Consider the following 21676-nt stretch of genomic DNA (forward strand, 5'->3'; position numbering starts at 1 on the left):
CTTTTTGTCTTTTGCCTAAGTCTCTTTAATTGTACAGCACCTAGTAAAAGTCCTTTGCCCTACCAAATTACTATTAATTTTTATTAGTATTAATTTTAATATTAATACACCAATCCCAATGAACCTGTGGCCTAGGCTGTCATAGTCCTCTGTCATTTCTAGTTTTTTAGCTCCTAAGAGATTTGAGCTGTGATTTCTTGTTTTTAACAGGAAAAAAGGTGCTCGCTTTGGCAGCACATACACTAACAGGAGGGAAGTAAAGACTTTATCTTATTAGACATTGGTAGTGAAAATCTACAGACTTTTCTTTCTTTCTTTCTTTCTTTCTTTCTTTCTTTCTTTCTTTCTTTCTTTCTTTCTTTCTTTCTTTCTTTCTTTCTTTTAATTTTTTAATGTTTACTCAGTTTTGAGAGACAGAGAGCAAGCAGGGGTGGGGCAGAGAGAGAGGGAGATACAGAATCTGAAGCAGGCTCCAGGCTCCGAACTGTCAGCACAGAGCCCGATGCAGGGCTCGAACTCACAAGCTGTGAGATCATGACCTGAGCCAAAGTCAGATGCCTAACTGACTGAGCCACCCAGGCACCCCTGCAGACTTTTCTTTATTGGGCACAGTGGGAAATTTATGAGGACCTTTTATAGAACAGTCTACCCCTTTAATTTGGTATTTTACCTAGTTTATTTACTCTGCTAAAATAGACCTGATTTTGCACCTGGAACATTATTTATTATTACTTGTTGGCCCCTGAGAATAGTAGTAGAAAAAGTAAATGAAGGATTAGTTGTAATGATTGCTTGGGGTTAGGGGATGTTGGACTATAGTGAAGGAATGAAAGGTACTAGGAGAAGTAGTACCCTGGGATGGAACCCAAGTGGGACTTGAAGGGAGCTGATGGACTGTGAATATAGAGTGGGTTAAAGGCCATGATGAGACTGAATCAAAGATACGGTGGGAGGCAGGTAGAAGAAATAGAACGTTGTAGGTAGAGAGATTTGTGAGTTTAAGACCTAGGAAGGAGGAACAATTTCTAAGTATCAAGGACATTTAAGGAGTCATCCTACTACCCAGATTGTGAGATAACTATATTGAGAAACTGAGGCCAAGGTGTTAGAAGAGTAAACAGCATGGATGTTGAAATCTCCAAAATTTTAATCCTCAACCCCAGGATATTGCATTTTTGAATCCAGTTTCTGGATTTCCCCTTTGTCATAGCAGATTTACCTCATGTCCCGAATGTTTCTCCTTCCTCACATACACCTGAAACTTGACTAGCACTGACGTGCATGGAGATTTAAGTACCTTTTCTTTGGTCAAATAACTTCTTAATAGCAGAGCCAGAGCTAGAAACCTCAATTTCCCACTTTTGGTCCATTCTGCCATTTGTTGTGTACCTTCTAAAAGGCATTAAGAACCTTAATTAGTTCTTAATATTTTTTAAGAACTAACTAGTAAAGTGTTGAAATAGTATGGAGAGGCAATACTCAGAGTCTTAAAGGGGTATGCTACTCAAAAATGGGTTTGGAACTCAGCACCTAGGGGTAGAGGAGCAGTGTCAAAGCTGACTCTTCCTGCATTCAGTTCATATTCTGGGGTGACTTGGCCTTCCTGTAGGAGTCAACACTAACCAGGTGCTGACTGCCAGTTACTGAGCTGTTCCTTTTATTCAAAATAAGCATTTGAGGCACCCGCAAGGCAGTCTTGTCATATCTTACTATTCACACAGATCACCTGGGGATCTTATTAAAATTCTAGTTCTGATATAGTGGTTCCTGGGAGAGGAGTGCAAGATTGTGTATTTCTTTTTTTTTTTTTTTAACGTTTTTGAAATGTTTATTTTGAGAGAGAGAGAGAGAGAGTGAAGAGGGGCAAAGAAAGAAGAGAAAGAATCCCAAGCAGGCTCCTCACTGTCAGCATGAGCCCGATGCAAGGCTTGATCCCACAAGACATGAGGTCATGACCTGAGCCAAAATCAAGAGTCAGTCACCCAACCAGCTGAGCCACCTGGGCACCTCAAGATTGTGCTTTTCTCATAAGCCTCCTGTGTATTGCCTTTGCTTCTTTTCCATATTTTGAGTTCCATACTTTGAGTAGAAAAACCCTAAAGAACTTTAGGGGAGGGACACTTGGGTGGCTCAGTCAGTTAAGCAACCGACTTCTCAGGTCATGATCTTGCGGTTCGTGAGTTTGAGCCCCGCATCGGGCTCTGTGCTGACAGCTCAGACCCTGGAGCCTGCTTTGGATTCTGTGTCTCCCTCTCTCTCTGCCTCTCCCCTGGTTGCGCGCTCTCTCTCTCTCTCTCTCTCTCTCTCTCTCTCTCAGGAAATGAATAAACATTAGAAAATTAAAAAAACTTTAGGGGAACATAGTTTGAATATGATTTAATATGTGGTCATGCCTCTCAATATTAATTTCTTGAATTGATTAGATATTACTTTGTTCAGGCTTATTCTGAATAATTAATACTGTAGTATGGATTGATACTGCATAGTGGTTTGCTGCTTACCAGATAGTAGATAGCAGAGCCTTAGCTGAAGCTTCTTCACACTGTCTAAACTAACGCTCTGCTGTCTAATTCATGGCTAGGTTTCCCTGGGAAAAGTAATCAAGTATATTTAGCTGACAGTGGTAAAAACTTTCAATCTGACATTACTGTCCTCCCCTCTCTCTTCTTTCTTTCAATTTATGTCATTGCTTTGAAGAAATAACACCTCCCTTTTAAAAAAGGTCTGATCTAATCGCTAATTTTCAACATTTTGTATACTGTTTTCTGGGATGGAAAGAAAACACCTTGTCTCTGGAAAATAAGTATACTTCTTTCTTCTGCCATAAAACAGTCAACCCTACCCTAAAACTGAAGAATATTAAGGGCCAATGGAAACCAGGAAAATTATGGTGACATTATCTGGGCTTGAAATAAAATAGTGCCCTTTCTAAGGCATTGGGATTTTGAGAATTTGACTCTGTTCCTACTTATACAGGGCCTCCAAAGACTTAATTTGAAATCTGAACCAGCATACCTAATAGTTTTGAAGAGTCCCACATGTTTCTGTTGCCCTTAGGCAACTCCTCACTCTTGCTGCTGGGTGGGCTCTGAGGGTTACATATAAGACTCTACCCAAGGGCTATTCACGTACTTGGTAAGGCCGGCCAGAAATTTTAAGTTTTGGTCTTGTTTTTTATTAAATTCAGTGAACATTAATTTTCCCCTCCCTTTCCCCGCTTCTTACCCAGAACAAATCCAAATGGATCAGATGAACCTGAGGATTCAGGGGCTGGTGAAAATAGGAAGGTCAATGGGAATAATTCTCCATCACTCTCAAATGGCGGTTTTAAACCTTCTAGGCCTCCAAGACCTTCACGACCACCTCCACCTACCCCACGTAGACCAGGTGTGTATTCCAGCCACACACTAGGGATGTAACTGTCAGTACTGTGATTATAAATAACGTTCTGTTTGGGAATTGATCCTCAGATAAGAATCAGGAGACTCTTTCAGGTTGGTTTTCTAGCAGTATTTTTATATTTAAGATTTTGGCCCAGAATGATCTTTCTGTAGGTAGACAAAGGTATGCTTTTCCATAAGTTTTTCCTCTAGGGAAAATCTATTGAGGCAAGTGGTTTATTGAAAATGAGAAATAAAATGAGAACCCTATGTGCATTATTCATATTGTCAGGGATCTGGTTGCTTTTCTCATTGTATCCTTTAAAAAAACAATTAGTAAATGGTGAGTAACCCAACAATGCTAAATGATATTCAGATTTTGAAGCAAAAATTATACAACCAATGAATACATTTTGTGTAGTAAAAATGTTAACAGCTCTAGGTAGAATATCCATTTTCCCTGATTAGCCAGAATAGAATCTTTAATCATTTATTATTTCCCTCTGCTAGTATGTGGACAGGGAATGTATAAAAAATTAAACCAAATATTATTAAAAAGTAAATTAGTTGTCTACAAATAATTTTCTTTTTAATGTTTATTTATTTTTGAGAGAGAGACAGAGCATTAGTTGGGGAGGGGCAGAGAGAGAGGGAGACACAGAATCAGAAGCAGGCTGCAGGCTCTGAGCTGTCAGCACAGAGCCCAATATGGGGCTCGAACTCATGAAATGCGAGATCATGACCTGAGCCAAAGTCAGATGCTCAACTGACTGAGCCACCCAGGTGCCCCTACAAATCATTTTATTAAAAACTTTGTTTTTAATTATACATCTTCCCCTGTTTGGGGTAAAAAATGTGTTAATAATATATTCCCAGTCTTTAAAATCATATACTACTTTGTCAAAATATTGGTGACTTCTCCCGGAAATTGTTTTGTCAGGTATTTCTTAAAGATGTACTATGTACAGTGCTATTGCTTAATAGTCATAACATCAAAAATTGGTCTTTGATATGCAGGGTTTCATAGAAAAGACAGTTTTAAGTATCTGAAAAATTACTAAATGAATTTATAACACCAAGGGATACCAATGCTTTCCTATTCTAAAAGTTTTTATTTCTGTGGCATCAGGAAATCAGAATTTGCATGTGCTTCATAATTAGTAAAGAGACATGGAGTAGATAGAACCCAAAAAGTTATTTTTAAAAGTTGATTTTATTTAAGTTATTTTTACCTACATGTCCACATCTTAAATTTTGTGTCATCTGCCTTTTAATTTTTTTTAAGTTAAAATTCTATCCTGAATTTAGATTTCTGAAAATAAAAGATTGTTGTTTTCCACAAATCTTTTATAGCATCTGTCAATGGTTCACCATCTGCTACTTCTGAAAGTGATGGATCCAGTACAGGCTCTCTGCCACCAACAAATATAAATTCAAATACATCTGAAGGAGCAACATCTGGATTAATAATTCCTCTTACTATATCTGGAGGCTCAGGCCCTAGGCCATTAAATACTGTACCTCAAGCTCCCCTACCACCTGGGTAAGTAGCTGTTTTTTGTTAACATTTGTTTGCTTTAGGCTTCTGCATATACTTATTAATAAGGAACATAATACTGAACTTCATTCTTTAAAAAAGCATCTTCAAGCAGTGGTAACTGGTTTTGGTGGGTGGGGGGTTATATCTAGAGTCAGACTGGACAAAAAAACCTCACCACATTAGCAGTCATCCTCCTCCTCATTTCCAAGGCATACTTTTTTATTTTTATTATATTTTTTTTATTGAAGGACTCTAAACCATAGAAAGTTAACTAGTGCCAAGTAATAGTCCCCAAATTCAGATTGCTTTCTCTTTGACAGGGGAAAAAAAACCCACTTCTTAAAATACTTTTCGACCATCATAAAGTCATTATGGCAAAGTAGTAATAATTTAGGAAACTGATGGGAATACAAGCTGGTGCAGCCACTCTGGAAAACAGTATGGAGGTTCCTCAAACTAAAAATAGAGCTACCCTACTACCCAGCAATTGTACTACTAGGCATTTATCCAAGGGATACAGGTGTGCGTTTTGAAGGGACACATGCACCCCCCCATGTTTATAGCAGCACTGTCAACAGTAGCCAAAGTATGGAAAGAGCCCAAATGTCCATCAATGGATGAATGGATAAAGAAGACATGGTGTACCTATACAATGGAGTATTACTCAGCAATCAAAAAGAATGAAATCTTGCCACTTGCAACTACGTGGATGGAGCTGGGGGGTATTATGCTAAGTGAAATTAGTCAGAGAAAGACAAAAATCATATGACTTCACTCATATGAGGACTTTAAGACACAGAACAGATGAACATAAGGGAAGGGAAACAAAAATAATATAACAACAGGGAGGGGGACAAAACAGGAGACTCATAAATATGGAGAACAAACTGAGGGTTACTGGAGGGGTTGTGGGAGGGGAGATGGGCTAAATAGGTAAGGGGCACTAAGGAATCTACTCCTGAGATCACTGTTGCACTATATGCTAACTAATTTGGATGTAAATTTTAAAAAATAAAAAATAAAATTTCAAAGTAAATAAATAAATGGCTTATGGAAAAAAAATAATTTAGGAAACTGATAAAATTAGTACTCAACCCCATTTTAATCTCCACTAATTATTTTTTTTTTTTTATAATTTTTTTTTTTTAACGTTTATTTATTTTTGAGACAGAGAGCATGAACGGGGGAGGGGCAGAGAGAGAGGGAGACACAGAATCGGAAGCAGGCTCCAGGCTCTGAGCCATCAGCCCAGAGCCCGACGCGGGGCTCGAACTCACAGACTGCGAGATTGTGACCTGAGCTGAAGTCGGATGCTTAACCGACTGAGCCACCCAGGCGCCCCACCACTAATTATTTTAAAAATTAATAATACTCTAGTAATTTATGTACATATATACATTGTGACATTCACATTAATCCAGAGCTTGGAATCTAATTAAAATTAATTGGCTGATAAATTAATAAACCCTTATGAAATTTTTAATTGCAAAACATATTATTTGTCTGCATAGTTGGGCCATTTTCCTTTTGCAAAACCTACATGGGAAGCCAAATTAGAAAGTTATTTGTGCAAGGGATTACCATACAGAAACTGGTACTCTCCAAAGTAATTGGTACTTTTTTTTTTTCCTTTTAAGTTTGTTTATTTATTTTGAGTGTGCACACTTAAGCAGAAGAGGGGCAGAGAGAGTGGAAGAAAGAATCCCAAGCAGGCTCCATGCTGTCAGCCTAAACCAAGAGTTGGACACTTAACCAACTGAGCCATCGAGGTGCCCCTAATGTGATTGTTACTTCTAAGCTGTGATGGCTTATTCCTGTCTTCCTCACTTTGGGGATTAACATACCAAGGAGACTAGAATACCCAGATTGACTTTGTCTGTTAAACTATGCAGAGACACATCTGATAAAGTCTTAGTTTTTTATTTCAGTTCTTCTGGAATGCAAATAGTGCTTTGCCCTTGGCTCAGTCTTTCTTCAGATTTCATGACATTAATTACAAGCATTTTTCCCCACTAAGTTTTGCACATGCCATGATCAGATTGAGATAGACTTTATCTCCTGAGTGCATCTACCTCAGACCTCTTTAGAAATACAAGGAATATGGGGCGCCTGGGTGGCTCAGTCGGTTAAGCGTCCGGCTTCAGCTCAGGTCATGATCTCGCGGTCTGTGGGTTCGAGCCCCACATCAGGCTCTGTGCTGACAGCTCAGAGCCTGGAGCCTGTTTCAGATTCTATGTCTCCCTCTTCCTTGACCCTCCCCTGTTCATGCTCTCTCTCTCTCTCTCTGTCTCAAAAATAAATAAATGTTAAAAAAAAAAATTTTTTTTTAAAGAAATACAAGGAATATCTTGAGCAGATACTTCTGCAGAAGAAAGCTTACTTACTCTGTCATCCTCAGGATACCAGTCTTGCCTTTATTCATAAATTCTTTTGGTATCTTCTTTATATATTGACATACTTATTTTTCTCAGTTCTTTAATGTGGTCATATAAGAGAAAAAAGCAAAGACAAGTGCTATAGCAGCCTTTTAAATTTTGTGCTTAAGTTGGGAGCAGAGAGTGGACCAGCATGGGCGAGTTTACTACGTAGATCATATTGAAAAAAGAACAACGTGGGACAGACCAGAACCTCTACCTCCTGGGTAAGTATCTGAATTAAGGAAGAAGAAAAGTATTTATTTAGAACTATGGATATATCTGTACAAAATCTTCCTTATATTCCTACTTTTCCTCTTCCTTTCAGCCTTTTCTGTATCCTCTTTGTGTTGTGGTAGGTGCAACTAGAAAGAAGAGAGAGAATTGACTGAGCATGATGATGAGCAATGAATTGATTTTCATTCATTTCTGACCTCAAGATTCTATAGGTCTTGCTATTTCCAAGTTTTCCTTTCTATACTTCATTCAAATCACAGGGTTTTAGAATTAGTTTAATCAAGAGTAATTATTTAACTGAATAAGAATTATATCCCCTATCATATATATGAAGATAAAGTCTATTAGTACATAATAGTGAAGTAATTGTAGAATAGTTGGAGCAATAAAAGGATATATTAATACATGATGTTAAGCATTTATCATTTACATTCTAGAAAGTGGAAGAAAATACTTGTGTTCAAGGGAAGTGAGTAGCAAACTTGGGGACATGTTTAATCTTGCTAGTAATCTCAAGTACACACGTGAAAGGTATTGTTTCACTTGTTAAATTAGCAGATAGTATCCAGTATTGATGAGATTGTAGAGAAACTTTACCACATAACATTGCGAGTGGTAGTATAAATTAGTTACAACTCTTGCAGGAGGTATCTATAACTATAGTAATGGACTATAGTAATCCTCTCCAGGAAATTTATCCTAAGAAGTAAATGCAAGGAAGAAAAAAAATTGGTGTATTAAACGTATTTATTATTTTACTTTTTGTAATATGAGAATATTAGAAACAACCATAAATAACAAAGTAGAAATCACCAAGTTATTGTATTAATGTTTACTTAATATTATGCACCCATTTGAAATGATCAGTAGTTGTAATCTTATAGAAAAAGTTGTGTCCCTATTAGAATTGCAACAGTGAGAAGAACATTGGAAAGAAAATGAGAACTTTTTTCTTAATTACTGTTTGAGACTTACTCACTGAATATACATTGTTGTTTTTAAAACCTGGTACATATTAAGAACTTTTAAGAGAAATTTTTAGAAACTTCCTTTTATATTCACTTAAAGACCATTAAAAATATATATAAAATAAAAGAGTTCAGGTAAATGAAAAGTAGTTTAAGGTAAAATCTTACCAATCCTGCACCAGGGCCAAGATGAAGTCCTGTTCAGTTCATATCTGTATCACAAATAATTGTTGAATTAGGTTGTTTTTGTCCTGATTTAGCTGGGAACGGCGGGTTGACAACATGGGACGTATTTATTATGTTGACCATTTCACAAGAACAACAACGTGGCAGAGGCCGACATTGGAATCTGTCCGGAACTATGAACAGTGGCAACTCCAACGTAGTCAGCTTCAAGGAGCAATGCAGCAGTTTAACCAGAGATTCATTTATGGGGTAAGCAGCCTGCTACACTATAAATTTAAGAGTACTAGACTTTAACCTTTCTTTTTTTCTTCATATGAAATGTTAAGTACTAAAAAGACAAGTAAGATGGCACCCAGTTGTTGCTGTTGATAAATATATATTTAGACCTTGTCTCGAGTATTCTGTGCCTGTGATCTATTCTTACCTCTTTGAAACTTCTGAAATTCAACTTCCTTTGCTTTGTTAATATCAAAACTAAAAAGTAATTAGGAAAACTTAAAATTCATGGATAAAAGAATAATAAAAATAAACCCAAGCAGTGTGAAGAGAATTAAAACAGTTTTAAATTTCATATTGCCTCGCTTATCAGAATATTTGAAGGTTTTGGCTCTAAGAGCACTTGACTGTTAAGTGGCTATATAGAACTGATGACAGAATTGAATCATTTTGTAACATATGAAAATAAAGTTAACCTAATACATTGGTGCTCTAGGAGACTAAAGAAATTGGATTCCTTGTATGATTATTCTAAATATATTTTTCTGGTTTCAAAATTGTATTAACTTTCGTATGCAAACATCTCCTTTCTGGAAATGGTTTAAGTTTTACATATTTTCCTTTAGAGTAATATTGCAATAATAGCAAAAAGTTCACCAAAGTGTATTAACATTTTATTACGTAGTCTTTGATGCTAGGAATTTTATAGTCTCTCAAATCATAAAGTATTACAGATCTTTTCTCTGAAGAAAGGAAAATGGTTCTTGGAGAAATTTGATTCTGTGTGCCAAACAAGAAGGATTTATTTGAGTAATACATAGAACTTAAACAGGAGAAAATCTCTCCAAGAGTTCAGGAGAAGCTGACCTGCTCCGTTACCATTTCTTCCCTTTCACCAACATTGGTAGCATCCCTGTTAGAATACATCAGAGTAAAAGCCTGTCCTCTGTAGGCATTATTTTTCCCTCTTTTCTCCATATTCCTATCTATTTCTTGGACCTCATCACCATAATAGTTTTCATTCACTGATAGAGACAAATTCATCTTTTTTTTTTTTTTTTTAATGTTTATTTATTTATTTTGAGAGAGAGAAAGAGAGAGAGAAAGAGAGAGACAGCACAAGTGGGGCAGGGGCAGAGGGAGAGGGGGAGAGAGAATCCCAAGCAGGCTCCATGCTGTCAGCGCAGAGCCCGACATGAGTCTTGATCTCACAAACTGTGACATCATGACCTGAGCTGAAATCAAGAGTCGGATGCTTAACCAACCGACTGAGCAACCCAGGTGCTCAGACAAATTCATCTTTATCAGCAGCCTTCCCTTCGCTACCTGGTTTTGATTAAGATACTTTATCTCATATGACAATTTTTCCTTCCACCTTCTATAGGCAACTGTTACTGTATTTCTCCCCAGTGGTTTTAGATGTGAAATTAATTTGTCTTTTGTCTACCTTACCCTTTTCATTTTTTTTTTCCCTGTACTGTTTTACATCTTCCTTTCTTTCTAAATTATAATCACCTTTGGTATGCCTGGCCAAATTTCTTCTAGGTTTGAATGCCTAGCTTGCCTGCCTTCTTTAAAGCAATTTTCCACATGGGTGTCCAGTGGAAAGAGCATGGGCTTCAGAGTCAGACATATGGGTTCGAATCCTGGTTCCACAGTTACTTTCTCTATATGACTTTGAGTAAGTTACTTAATCTCATCAAGACTCATTTACTTTAACTATTAATGTATGAAGATACTTCAGAGGGTTTTTTTGTTTTTTTGAGGTTTCTGTAAAATAAGGTTCCTAATATGGTTAGGACATATTAGATGCATAAAAATGTTAGTTTTCATTTTTTCTTTCCCTCATATCCACATTGTATATGTGTGCTTTAGCTTACTTTTACAGTACTTCATCTTTTTTTTTTTTTTTTAAGTTTATTTATTTTGAGAGAGAGAGAGTATGAGCAGGGGAGGGGCAGATAGAGGGGGAGAATTTCAAACAGACTCCAGGCTGTCAGCTCAGAGTCCAATGCAGGTCTTGAACCCACAAAAACTGTGAGATCATGATCTGAGCCGAAATCAAGAGTCAGATGATCAACCAGTGAGCCACCCAGGTGCCCCAACAGTACATGATCTTTTAAGACATTCTGTTTAGAGACTGATTTAGCATATTTCCAGAACACCAACAATGTACATTGCTTCATTGTAAACTTCACCAGTTTGATACTTGGAATCTTTGGAACTTTTCTTGAATTGCATCTTTTACCTCATTGTGCATGTTCTATTTTTTTTCTTTTCTTTTTCCCCCCTCTTATCCAAAAGAATCTGACCATCTTCCTGAAATTTTCCTCTTGTTACAGAATACTTTTAAATCCTAACTTAAACAGCCTATTTTAGTTACCCTTAACATAGCTAGCAGTAACTAGCAGTAACTGAATAGCTAGCAGTAACTGAATTGAATGAATTGAACATTCTTAATATCAACTACTTAAAAAGGGGTGGGGTGGTTGGTGACATATTGCTGAGAAAGTCTGTTTTATTAAATGGCCTTTGTTCCAGGTCAATAGACTGTCATACACCTAGCTTCTTTTTTTTTTTTTTTTTTTTTTTTTTGAGAGAGAGAGAATGTGTGAGCGGAGGGGTCTCAGGGAGGGGAGAGAATCTTAACTAGCCTTCACACTCACTGGAGAGCCCAACATGGTGCTCAATCCTGTGACCCTGGGATCATGACCTGAAACTGAAATTAAGAGTCAGAATCTCAACTGACTGAGCCACCCAGACACTCTGCATTTTTTTAAAAGTAGGCTGCACACCCAACTCATTACCCCAAGATCAAGAGTCACACGCTCTACTGACTGAGCCAGCCAGGCATGCCCCTACACCTAGTATGTTTAACCTCAGAATGGAAATGATTGATGATGGAACATTGTATAATGGCTCTTCCTGGCCACAGGTTTCTTCCTGGCCTGTGGTTTCAACATGTATGTCCCAACTTATTTAACCAGGGAGAGCCAGTGGAATGGGCTAGGGTCTTAGAAAGTTATCAAAATAGTTTGTCATATGCCAGACTTTTCAGACATGTTCCATAACCAGGGTTCAGACCTTTTATGGTGTTTCTTCCTGGCCTCTCTGCGCTCACCCCTTTTCATAATTGTGTCTGTCCGGAGGAGCAAGGCCAATTCTTGACAGGTCTGTCTTCCAAGAGCTATTAAATCAGAAATAGAGTATCTCATATGCTTTAAAACTTTGACAGTTAATCCAGTTTCTGTAATAAGTCAATGACAAGGAGAAAAAAAAAAAAACAGTAGGGGGAACTGCTATAGATCAAGACTTAAGAGATTTGGCCAAATGTAATGTGAGGACTTAATTAGTGATTGGGTATTCGAAAATAAAATTAACATAAATTCTTTGTTAGGTGTGATAAAAATATTATGGTATGTAAGATGTCCACAAATTTTAGAAAGACATAGGGGCAAAATGACTCAATGATTCAGCAAAGAAGAGAGGGATAAAAAGAAAATTTGGCAAAGTCTTGATAGTTGTTGAATCTTCATGCTGGACATATGGGGTTCACTTTCCTTATTTTACTTGTATATTTTTTTCTATTAATAATTTTTGTTTGAAAAGCAGTCTGTTTGCTTTTATCTTACTAAAGGAGAAAGGTTTTAACCAAATCTTCCTCTGAGAGACCATATATTATCTTCACTTTATTATACATTTAAACCAGAACATACCCATTAACCCTGCATAGAGTCACTATGGCTTTGGCTTCTCTCTTACCAGTGGTTGACTCCTTTTTCCATATAATTTCCTTTTATCTAGCCAAACTTCTCTGTCTCCACCAATGTGGTCATTGGAAATAGAAATTTAAGAAGTCTTCTATACAGATCTAGGCTTGTTGACTTTCAAACTGGAATTCTTTCTTTTTACTCATCTGACAGCTTGTTCTTCCTGCTCCCCGACTCCCATGGTATATACAAATATACCATGTTTTGTATTTAATTCTGAGTTAGAAATACAAGGTTATTGTCAGCCATCCAGTGATTCTGAGTACTGTTTATAAATGACTCTTTGGGGATTTATATATTTCTCTAATTACTCATTTGTAGCTGAAGAAGAAGAAAATGGTCCTTTGGGGTTGAGGATTATGTATTTGTAATATTTAAATTTCAAGTAATTTCAAGCATTAATGTTTGCAAAGATTTTCTTTCTTTACCAGAGTGTATTGGCATTTATCCACTGACCATGTGACACATCTCTTAAGATGTGAACTCTGTAAGAGTGTGTTATGTTACATATGGCCGGGGAAGGACATACTAGAACTCATAACCTTGCTTTCAGGTTATCTGATTAAGTTGTTCATTATTTCACCTTTTTGTTGTTATTGTTATTCTTTTTTAGAATCAGGATTTGTTTACTACATCGCAAAATAAAGAATTTGATCCCCTTGGTCCCCTGCCTCCTGGATGGGGTAAGTGACATGATTCTTTTTAATTGCATTTGGTCATTTTAAAAATCAGGTATTTATGGATGGTAGCCTGTTCTTGCCTGAATGAATGTCTGGAGGCTTTTTGGGTGTGTTAGTTTAATTCAGAGTGCCAAGTGGGTATTAAATTGCCCAAAAAGGCATTAAAGTTCAAGTTAACTTTCTTATTATAATTAACTTATATTGGAATTCAGAATTATTTTACTCTTTTAAAGGTTAAAAATATTTTGCTCACTTAGCAATAAAAAGAAATGGATTATTGATACAGCAATCTGAATGGACCTCAAAGGCATTATGCTTAGTGAAAAAAACTCAATCTTAAAAGATTACATACTGTATGATTCATTTTATGTAATATTTTCAAAATGGCAAAATTACACAAGTGGAAAGCAGATTAGTAGTTGTCAGGAGCAAGAGCCAGTTGTAGGTGGGTGCAAATACAAGAGTTAATAATATAAGTAGTTCTTACGTGGTGGTGAAATAGTTCTGTATCTTAATCGTGGTAGTAATTACACGAGTCTATATATATGGGTTAAAAGTGCACAGAACTATACATTCGTATTAATGAATTCAGCTTAAAAATTGGTGAAAATGGAATAAAGTCTAGAGTTAACAGTAACATACCAGTGTCAGTTTCCTGATTTCAATACCGTACTATGGTTATATAAGATATTACCATGGGGAAAAACTGGTGAAGGATCTGTGAGATTCTTGGAATGATTTATGCAACATCCTGTAATAATTATCTCAAAATAAAAAGCTTAAATATTTTGACCACATTTATGCTTCTAAAACACTGTTCATGGGTGCCTGGGTGGCTCAGTCTGTTGAGCGTCCGACTCTTCATTTCAGCTCAGGTCATGATCTCATGATGGTATCAAGCCCCTGCACTGACAGCAGGGAGTCTGCTTGGGATTCTCTCTCCCCAACCTGTGCGTGCGTGTGTGTGCATGCACGCATGTGCTTTCTCTCTTTCTCAAAATAAATAAACTAAAAAAATAAAAACACTGTTCAGAGTGGGTGAGTTGATGTAATCTTGAAAGTGAAAAAGGGAACATCTTATGCTGGTGACATTGTGCCTTGCACTGGTGGACATGGCATGTTCTATTAATTCAACTTTGTTAATAGATTTTTTTTTAAATTTTTTTTTTCAACGTTTTTTATTTATTTTGGGGACAGAGAGAGACAGAGCATGAACGGGGGAGGGTCAGAGAGAGAGGGAGACACAGAATCGGAAACAGGCTCCAGGCTCCGAGCCATCAGCCCAGAGCCTGACGCGGGGCTCGAACTCACGGACCGCGAGATCGTGACCTGGCTGAAGTCGGACGCTTAACCGACTGCGCCACCCAGGCGCCCCTGTTAATAGATTTTGAGATGGGCCTACTCTACCAATTTTGTTTTATAGTATTATATAAGTCATAGCATAGTAGCAAGGTTCCAGAATAAACATGGCTTCATAGTTTTGCATGGAAGCTGAAGAGAGGTTAGAAAGTAGAAAACAGCAAACCCATTTATGGAACTACTTGAAGTTTTATCTTTAAGAGCCACAGATATTTCATAATTTGGGGGCTAAATTCCAAAATTAATATTTCTAGATAGTTTTGTTGGGAGGCACTGGCCTTTAAAATACATTGCTCTAGCATTACTTTATTGAGGAATGGAGAAAAAAAATGATGTGTCAACATCACATGAATCTGGACAGTAAATGATACTGAATACTGTGAGAAGCCCCATTGCTCTTAGAGTTATTTATCTTTAACACTCTTGTGAGACAGATAAAAAATGTAATAGATCATACTTATAACTGTTATTGCTATTATCGTGTAACAAAGGGAGGGCATATGAAAGTGAACTGTGAATTTCTGTTTCACCAAAGCCTGGCAGTATGATAAGGAGTCTTGTGTGTGAGTTTCAGAGTGGAGAATACATGGTTGGTATGAAGTACTTTAGAAAAGGGGATGTTGCCTTTATGAAGCATATTGAACTAGACCTGTCAGATTGCATTCCTACACATGGATGATTTTCCCAGCTTTATTTCTAGAATTGTCATAAGTCCATGTTACAGAGGAGAAATTGATGCACTGAAAGGATATATCTGAAGGTCATGTGTTATCCTCTTGATTTTATTGCAAATAAACCATGACCCAATTAGCTTTTGTCAGAAGCACAGACCATTTTACTCCTTCTCCAGAGCAGCTGTAGGAAAAAATGGCCCGTTGCCCATAGAAGCATGAATTGTTGGCTATGTTGCCTTTATTCAAAAAAGCTTTTCCTGCAGGTTGGTGCCTTTTGTATTTATTATTATCTTCATCACTAGGATCTTTCTCATTTTCACTTTAGCCAACAACACTTCCCTAAAATACTGCCTCTAAAGACCCAATCCCAGGTTACCCAAGTTATCAGAATCTTGGCTTGCTTATTTTACATTCTGCTTATTTTTATGTTTCACACTTCAGAAATTGAGGTATACCCCTCCTCCTAAATGAGTTTATGATCACCCTGTTACTTAGAACACTGCTTCATGACTCTCTGCCTTTGGGGCACATGCCTTATTTGTGGAACCAGTGACAACATTGGTATATTGTAACAGATGAAACTCTACCTGACATATCCTCAGGAGTGACCTAGGAAATAAAACCCCAACTTACAGCCTGTGTTTACATTCTGAAATTGACAGCATTATTTTTGTGACACAATATGTATTTTATTTTATTTTACTTTTTTAATTATTTTATCTTGAGAGAGAGAGCAAGGCGCCCCGACATAATATGTATTTGAAATCCAGCCTCCTCACCCTTTCAGACTTTTTTGTGCTTGGACTAGACATTACTGCCTCACAAGCTGACAGTGAAGAATTTTTAATACATGCAAACTAAAGAGGCTGGAGTACAAAGAATGCTTCGGTTCAACAATGTAGTCTAATAGGGCTTTGTATAACTGGTTTTACCCATCAAGTCTAAAGATATTTTCTTATTTTGAGACTTGCTGTGGAAGAATATGTAGAACAGCAATAAGCTTCTGTTTTTTACTATTTTATTCAAGTCAAGAAGTACTCTGATCTGCATTCAGGTTTGATGTTCAGTAATCTCACTATTGTTTATCATGTGACTTCTTTCAACAAAGGAAGAAATCAACTCTGTAGCCCAGTACTCTCATTAAAAGCAGATGAGCCTTCAGTTTGCAAGTACATCCACCTTTTTGAATTTTGTTTTTCACAGTTTGTTCCAAGAATTGCTGGTATCAGCAGTGTATACTTAGAACATAGATAGAAAATCAGTTTTCTATTAAATTTATCCTGCCTCATGTTAACTTTTGAAGAGAAAATTGCTCATCCTGAAATCTGAACTTATATGGCAGCTATACATTTAGGGTATTACTTTTAGATTTAAAAAAATTACTTCAAAATTATATGAATACAAAAAAGTACAGATTTTGCAAATATATTTAAAATTTTTAAATTTAATATGTCTGCCAAGAATATTAACTAATATTATCGTGTAGCCAGCTATAGCACTGTGGATGCTTCTTTTTGCTTCAGAGACAGACTTAAAGTTGGTTACATTTTACACTGAAAATGCCATGAGCGGCAAGGCCAGTATTAATATTCACAATGTATCACAAGATGTAGAATCCCGTTTGTCTGTATATTATGCACACTTGGGGTTCTATTTCCATTTTAGGCTCAAATGATGTAGAAAGTACCTGAGATGTCAGGATGGGGTTCATGATACTCACCAGCATACCCCTTCTAACCTCACATATCCTTACTCTACTCAAAATCATGAAATTAGTGCTGGAGATATAGTTAAAAGTTACCAAATACTAACTTGACATAGCTGTATAATTTGGCCTAAGATTTGTCCTGCAATAAGTTGCTTAGAGAATGATTCAAGGGACTTAAATGTTACTTGAAAAATAGACATCAATTTTTCAAACCATATGAAATTAAAAATGGCTTTATCAGTTTGGGATTAACCTTAAAATTTTGTTTGAAATTGTTAACTTTTAGAAACTATGTTTTTTTAATGTTGGAATCCATTCTATATTCTTTACTACTTCACTTAATTCATTTTGAGACATCAAAAAAAATTCAGGTACAGGAATTATCTTTTGATGAAGAATTAATTAGTAATAGAACAGAGAAGTCAATAGTTCAAAACAACAGAGCTTAAAAATTTTTAAACTATTTGGTTATTAAAAGAGAAAATGATACCTGCATGTCTTCTAAGCCCTAATGAGAAAGCTCAGGGATACAGGGAAAATTTTGTAGGACAGGATAAGAAAACAAGAAGAATCCTAAATAAAGCAAGAGGCAGACAGGGAAAGAAGTAGCAGTTTCAAAGCCAATATATTAAAGAACTGAGCACTCTGTCCAGCCTTTGTGTAGACAGTAAGATTTGGAAACTGATTGTATTAACGAACAGAGTATATTTTGGAACACTGTCTTCCCTAGTTGAATAATGCCTAGCAATTAACAAAGAAACAAGTTGTGTCCCCCAACCATTATTATTTTAAGAAATGAGTTGATGGGGTATGCAAAAAAAATCCCTGAATAGAGACCTGAGTTTCCATTCTCTCACTGCTACTTAGTTCTGAGATTTTGGGCAGATCACTTAACCTATCCAAGTTTCCTTATCTTCCAGATAAACTGAAACCGTCTACTCCTGGGACTGTTAAGGATAAAATGAGGTCATGTATGAAAAGTTAAAACGTTAATTATTCTTGCTGCCTTTGGTTAGATTGAACAGAAAGGTCCTGGGGGCAGGACATTGTGAATCAAATCTATTCAGTTTCTAGACTGTAATGATATTTTTATGACTCTAGCAAGTATATGAATTTAATACTCAAAGAATAAATCAAATCTTTTAAAGTTGTGATTTAAAACTACAGGGGCCCCTGGGTGGCTTAGTTAAGTGTCCATCCAACTTTTGGTTTCAGCTCAGGTCATGATCTCACAGTTTGTGAGTTAGAGCCCTATGTCCAGCTCTGTGCTGAGAGTGTGGAGCCTGCTTGGGATTCTTTCTCTCTGCCCCTTCCCTTCTTTTGTACTTTCTCTCAAAAATAAACAAACATTAAAAATTAAAAAAAAATTTTTTTTTTTTAATGCTTATTTATTTTTGAGAGAGACAGAGCATGAGCAGGGGAGGGGCAGAGAGAGAGAGAGACACACACACACACACACACACACACACACACAGAATCTGAAGCAGGCTCCAGGCTCTCAGCTGTCATCACAGAATCTGACACGGGGCTTGAACTCACGAGCCCGTGAGTCAGTGAGATCATGACCTGAGCCAGACCTGAGCCTGAAGTCAGACGCTTTACCGACTGAGCCACCCAGGTGCCTCCCCGCCCCCATTTTAACTACAAAATCCATGCAATGACAAATGGGCAAATTCAGCACATTTTATTTTACTTTGTAGAAGACTATGCCAACTCTAACACTTCGCTTTTTTTTTTTTTTTTAAGAGAAGAGAACAGACAGCAATGGTAGAGTATATTTTGTCAACCACAACACTCGTATTACACAATGGGAGGACCCCAGAAGTCAAGGGTAAGAAACTTTCAGTTACTAGTATATAGATAACCTCTTAAATATCGTACCCTGTTTCTGACTCAGTTATGAGAAAAATCAAGTTATGTGTTCTTTCCTCAAAGTTCTTAAACATTGCTCACCCATATACTTTAGAAAGAGAAAAAATTATATGATTTCATGTAATGAATGTGGCTTTCTTGAGAGTAGGGGAAAGAGCTTTCAGGTATATATAAATATACTGTGTATTCAAAGATTCTTATTTATAATTAGTAAGACTAGATTACTAATTCTAAAGCAGGGTTTTGCAACCTGGGATCACTGGACAGAATTCAGGGAATATGTGACTTAGGAGGGAATAAATACAGATTCAGTTTTACTAACCTTTACCTGAAATCAAGTGTTTCCTTCTGTTGTGATTGTAAACTGTAACCCTAGTAGAATTAGCAATGCCTAGGATTTTGCCATCATAGAAATCCTAGGTTTTTAATACCATATTGCAGTTGTTATAGTTATCTCAGAATACTGTTTACATAGATCATTGCAGGAACTTGCTAGTCAATATAGTAATGAAGAGACACATACTATTATTACAAGTTTGTCTTCTGTTATTGAAGTACGGTTGACATAAAATATTCTCTTAGTTTCAGGTGTAGAAAATAGTCATTTGACATTTATATACATTATGAAATTATTACCACAATAAATCTCGTTATCCTCCTTCACCATACAAAGTTATTATGACATTACTGACTATATTCCCTTTGCTGTACTTGACATCCCTGTGACTTATTTTATAACTGGAAATTTGTATCTCAAAGATGAATTTCTTTTTAAAGTTTTGGTAACTGTGTATATACTTGCTTTTTTCTTTGTAGCATTATGTAACAGTATACGTATTAGTTTGCTAGAGCTGCCTTAACAAAGTACCACAAATTAAGTGGCTTCAACAATAGAAGTTAGTATCATAGTCCAGGAAGCAGGGTGTAGGCAGAGCTTTCCTCCTTCTGAAGGTACTAGAGAAGGATTTGTTCCAGACCCTTCTCCTAGTTTCTGATAGTTTGGTTTGTGGCAGCACAGCTGGAGTTTTCACATAGCATTCGTCAGGTCTGCATGTCTCAGTGTCCAAATTTCCCCTTTTTATAAGGATACCAGCTGTATTGGATAATGGCCCACTGTACTCCAGTATGATCTCATCTTAACTAATTATGTCTGCGACGACCCTGTTTCCAAATAAGGTCACATTCTGAGGTACTGAGGGTTAGTACTTCAATGTAGGAATTTGCAGGTGGACACAGTTCAGCTTATAATAAAATCTAACGTGCATTTATCAGACCACCTGAGGGTTCCACTCTGCAAGGAATGGAGGTTCTATAAATGGAACTTCTATAAAGTCAGAGAGCAGTCTCCACAAGATTGTTCTTACTTCACACCAACCGGGTACGAATTCAGGGGTTCCCACAACCACTTTCAGGTTTGATAACTCACTTGAGAGACTAGAACTCACTGAAGCTTGTTATACTCACAGGTACATTTATTGCAGGGAAAGGGTACAAATTACAGCCAACAGAAGGAAGAGATATAAGGGCAGAATGGGAGAGGATTCCAAACACCCAGAATTGATGTGAAATAGTATGCATGGAGTATTGCCAACCAGGGAATCTGAGTCTCTGATATCCAGAGTTTTTATTGGGACTCCCATCACATACTGCCTGCTTAGCTAACCTTTAGTCTCCAGCCCTTCCCCAGAGTTTGAGCTAATATAGTATCTTCGGTTTCTAGTTACTCCAGAGGTTGGAACTGATAAGGGGTGTCCCAAAGCCTCCATCATAAATCACATTGTTGGGGGTGCCTGGGTGGCGCAGTCGGTTAAGCGTCCGACTTCAGCCAGGTCACGATCTCGCGGTCCGTGAGTTCGAGCCCCGCGTCAGGCTCTGGGCCGATGGCTCGGAGCCTGGAGCCTGTTTCCGATTCTGTGTCTCCCTCTCTCTCTGCCCCTCCCCCGTTCATGCTCTGTCTCTCTCTCTGTCCCAAAAATAAATAAAAAAAATAAAAATAAAAATAAAAAATAAATAAATCACATTGTTGACGGTCTGGTGTTCACAGTTCCCAAGCAAACAAAGATACTCATGACAGGCAGGACATTCCAGAGGCCTGGAGATCACCAGTAGTGGAGCACAGAGGCCAGATCTCTCTTTTGGTCTAATTTATTCTTCACGCATTCTCTTCCTGAAAGTTTTAAGAAAAACTATTTCTGGATACTAACAAATCAACATTTTTTTATATTGTTGTGATATTTAACTTAAATATTTCAATTTCCCAAAAAGGAATAATTAAGAATTTCAAAGGTAACATTTTAAATTGCTCTTTAAAATTCTCTCTTGAAGGACAGAATAGACCATGTAACCTTTCTGTAATTTGCTACCATATTTTGTTCTTCCTTGGACCTTTAAAGTTTTAGAACTAAAGTGAGAATCATATTTTAATAAATAATACAAATGACCCAGTTCTATCCAGCTTGTTTTGTTTTCAAGACAACTTGTTACTGAGCCTATCTTGCAAATATAATTCTAACAAATAAGTGTTACCTTTAAAAAATTCTTGGTAGTCTATTTTATCTGACATTTCTATTCAGTTCTGTGAATAAAGCGAAATGTTCTTAACCCTTTGACATAGTTTACAAAATACTGTTCTAGAGAGTGGTTCTCGCCCTTTGTTTTTCTGAAGTACACTT

General features: G+C 36.9%; 1 protein-coding gene across 4 annotated transcripts in view; it reads left to right on the top strand.

Annotated features, from left to right (window-relative positions):
* Positions 1-21676, top strand: part of ITCH (itchy E3 ubiquitin protein ligase) — a 143674-nt gene that overhangs the window by 89010 nt on the left and 32988 nt on the right. For all 4 annotated transcript variants that reach the window (XM_058685351.1, XM_058685353.1, XM_058685350.1 and 1 more), the window contains 6 exons: positions 3230-3387; positions 4734-4923; positions 7466-7561; positions 8800-8974; positions 13325-13394; positions 18879-18963. In XM_058685351.1, coding sequence (XP_058541334.1) covers positions 3230-3387; positions 4734-4923; positions 7466-7561; positions 8800-8974; positions 13325-13394; positions 18879-18963 — 774 coding nt within the window. The remainder of the gene's footprint in view (positions 1-3229; positions 3388-4733; positions 4924-7465; positions 7562-8799; positions 8975-13324; positions 13395-18878; positions 18964-21676) is intronic.

Source organism: Neofelis nebulosa, chromosome 9 (assembly GCF_028018385.1).
Source record: "Neofelis nebulosa isolate mNeoNeb1 chromosome 9, mNeoNeb1.pri, whole genome shotgun sequence".
NCBI classification, from domain to species: Eukaryota; Metazoa; Chordata; class Mammalia; order Carnivora; family Felidae; genus Neofelis; species Neofelis nebulosa.